The sequence below is a fragment of the Raphanus sativus genome, chromosome 6, assembly GCF_000801105.2.
Source record: "Raphanus sativus cultivar WK10039 chromosome 6, ASM80110v3, whole genome shotgun sequence".
Classification (NCBI taxonomy): Eukaryota; Viridiplantae; Streptophyta; class Magnoliopsida; order Brassicales; family Brassicaceae; genus Raphanus; species Raphanus sativus.
In genome coordinates this window covers 26105924-26108607 of record NC_079516.1, presented here as the reverse complement: position 1 = coordinate 26108607, position 2684 = coordinate 26105924, and the positions used below count along the sequence as shown (strand labels likewise).

Below are 2684 nucleotides of genomic sequence, written 5' to 3'. Positions count from 1 at the left end.
ACCCGGAATCGTTTAAGGTAAAGTCTCAGGGATAATACCATTAGACTAGCTCAACTTCGCTCTACTTATGTACATATTAGTAGTATATATACAATTTTCATTTATTTTCATCAAAAATAAAAATACAATGAATTAAATAAAAAATATTTCGGATATTGAATATAATTTCGGGTAAAATTTAACCGAACCGAATGTTACCGATTCTTTTTGGGTTATATATGGTTACTTTCATCAAAAATCCGATCCGACCCGGAACTGGTTCGGTATTGTAAATCTTCCAATTACCTATTGGATAATACCTATTTTAAATAACTGAAATATCCAAATCCGATCCGGTCCTACCCAAATCCGATCCGGTCCTACCCGAATCCGAACCGAACATCCGAAATCGCAGGTCTAGATGAATCCGACCCGGAAGTAGATCCGTATTACTATTAAACAGTGTCATATTTATTATTATACCCCTCACATTCAGGTCGTTTCTATTATTACGATAATTCATTGTTGGAGGATCAATCAAAACATCAGCTTCGGGAGATCTCTTCTGGGAATCGAGGATCTGTTGAGTTACGGATAATCATGGTAACAATTCAGTTCTATTCATCGCATTCTCGTTACTGTTTGGATTTTGGATCTGCCTTTTTCGATCTCGTCTTGTGCCATTGTTTCCTCTGATCGCTCCCTTTCTCGTTGCGATTTGATTGGTAATCGATTTAATCTGATAGATTTCTGCTTAGATCTGCTTAGCGATTGCTCGTCTCGCGCACCAATTGATTGATTGTTTGCTCCATTTGAGCCACTGTGGAAGTATTATAAATAGGCTTTAATTCTTTTCGTTAGTTGCCAGTCAAAGAACCACGCTTTCTCCACAAACCTGTAGAGCTTTAGATATATGTATTTACTCTTTGTAACTGATGAGTTTTGAGATGGGCAAAACCAATTATGCACTCTAGGTTTCCATTTTATAATTTGTTTTGATTGGATGATGGCAAATAACTATGGTAATGCAGTTCTTCAAGTTATATGATTCTTGTCAAGATAAAAGCGCTTTTACTGATCTGATTCAAACTTAGGCTCAAGAATATTAGGGATCATCATGTTCGTATGTATACCTGGCTTCTGTTTCTGTGTAAGAAATTTAGCTTGTTGAGTTCATGTTTTCAGATAGGAATGCTACTTCTATGTCTCATCTTGATCCGCCTTGTTTTCTTTTTCTGTATTGAAACTGAAACATCGATTCAAATTGAGTGACTTTCAAAATTTTCTTGAGATGCAACGGTTTTTGTAAATGATGGTAGATTGAATTTCATGTTGTGTTACTTAATCTCTCACAGTTCTCTCTTTTGTCTGCCTTACGTATTGTGTGCTTCCGAAATTCTCTGTCTTCTTTATTACTTAACATTGGTGAGAAACTGATGAGTTTCCAGACGGAAAACACCAGTGGTGCGCTATAGATTGCCAGTCATAATTATTTAGTTGGGTGTATACCATCTACGTTAATGCTTTCTAAAAATTGTTACAATAAAAGCTTTCTGTGAGATGGTCCTGAGAAGAGATAAATTCAAAGTTTGCTCAAGAATCTTAGGTTGGTGTTTGTATTTCCAGATACATTTTGTGCTTCTAGTTAGTCGACAAGGAAAAGTAAGGCTAACCAAGTGGTATTCGCCTTACACACAGAAGGAAAGGTCTAAGGTATGTACACCTCGAGTTTTACCAATAAAAATCATTGAGCTTGTGTCATCCCTGCTGACACCTGGAAACTTGATGTCGACAGGTCATACGCGAACTCAGCGGTGTAATCCTTAACAGAGGTCCCAAGCTCTGTAATTTCATCGAATGGAGAGGATACAAGGTTGTCTACAAAAGGTAAACAAAAAAAAACATATGAAAATGTCTACAAAGCTTATACTTTAAAAAAACATTGGTAATGAAGATGATTGTTGTGTATTTGTGCAGGTATGCAAGCCTGTACTTCTGCATGTGCATTGATGAGGCGGATAACGAGCTAGAGGTGCTGGAGATCATTCATCACTATGTCGAGATTCTTGACCGTTACTTTGGCAGTGTGAGTAAACGCATATCCAAAAAGTTGTTCTGTCCGTCTATCATAACCTTACAAAAAAACGAATTATTGATTTGGAGTTGTTTATTCTATTATGATCTACAGGTGTGTGAACTCGATTTGATTTTTAACTTCCACAAGGTAATGCATACACACAACTCTAAGAACCTTCTAAGTGAAAAGCAATGATTCTACTATACTCTATATGTTTACTTTCATTAATGGCAATTTTCAATCTAGGCGTATTATATACTGGATGAGCTGTTGATCGCCGGTGAACTTCAAGAGTCGAGCAAGAAAACAGTGGCGAGGATAATATCAGCTCAGGTATGGTTTCATAATCTTAATGCTCTAGTCCTTAAGGGTTGTTGTTGTACTAATCATGTGTTGTTTTAATGGAAGGATCAATTGGTGGAGGCTGCTAAAGAGGAGGCTAGTTCCATAAGTAACATCATTGCTCAGGCTACCAAGTAGTTTCTTTCTGATTTGTTGTTAAAAAGCATTCGTTAATGGTTTAATATTTCCTTATTTTCTGAGAAATTCTATTCTAAATCACACTTTTCTTTTCCATGTTATGTCATGTGTTTTGTCTGTTTGATAAGAAGAAAGAAACATTTATTGA

The 2684-nt window shown here is 36.2% G+C and overlaps 1 protein-coding gene across 1 annotated transcript; it reads left to right on the top strand.

Annotated features, from left to right (window-relative positions):
* Window positions 1–431: 431 nt before the first annotated feature.
* Window positions 432–2684, top strand: LOC108807305 (AP-1 complex subunit sigma-1). The gene is made up of 7 exons (XM_018579576.2): window positions 432–582; window positions 1606–1692; window positions 1775–1866; window positions 1957–2065; window positions 2168–2203; window positions 2303–2389; window positions 2465–2684. Exons 1-7 carry the CDS (start codon window positions 580–582, stop codon window positions 2534–2536), a joined length of 486 nt encoding a protein of 161 aa, XP_018435078.1. The 5' UTR covers window positions 432–579; the 3' UTR covers window positions 2537–2684.

Coding starts and splice junctions, on each gene's coding strand:
- LOC108807305 (XM_018579576.2), top strand. Junction 2,204..2,302: donor TGATTTTTAACTTCCACAAG/GTAATGCATACA, acceptor TTTTCAATCTAG/GCGTATTATATACTGGATGA. Junction 2,390..2,464: donor CGAGGATAATATCAGCTCAG/GTATGGTTTCAT, acceptor TTTTAATGGAAG/GATCAATTGGTGGAGGCTGC.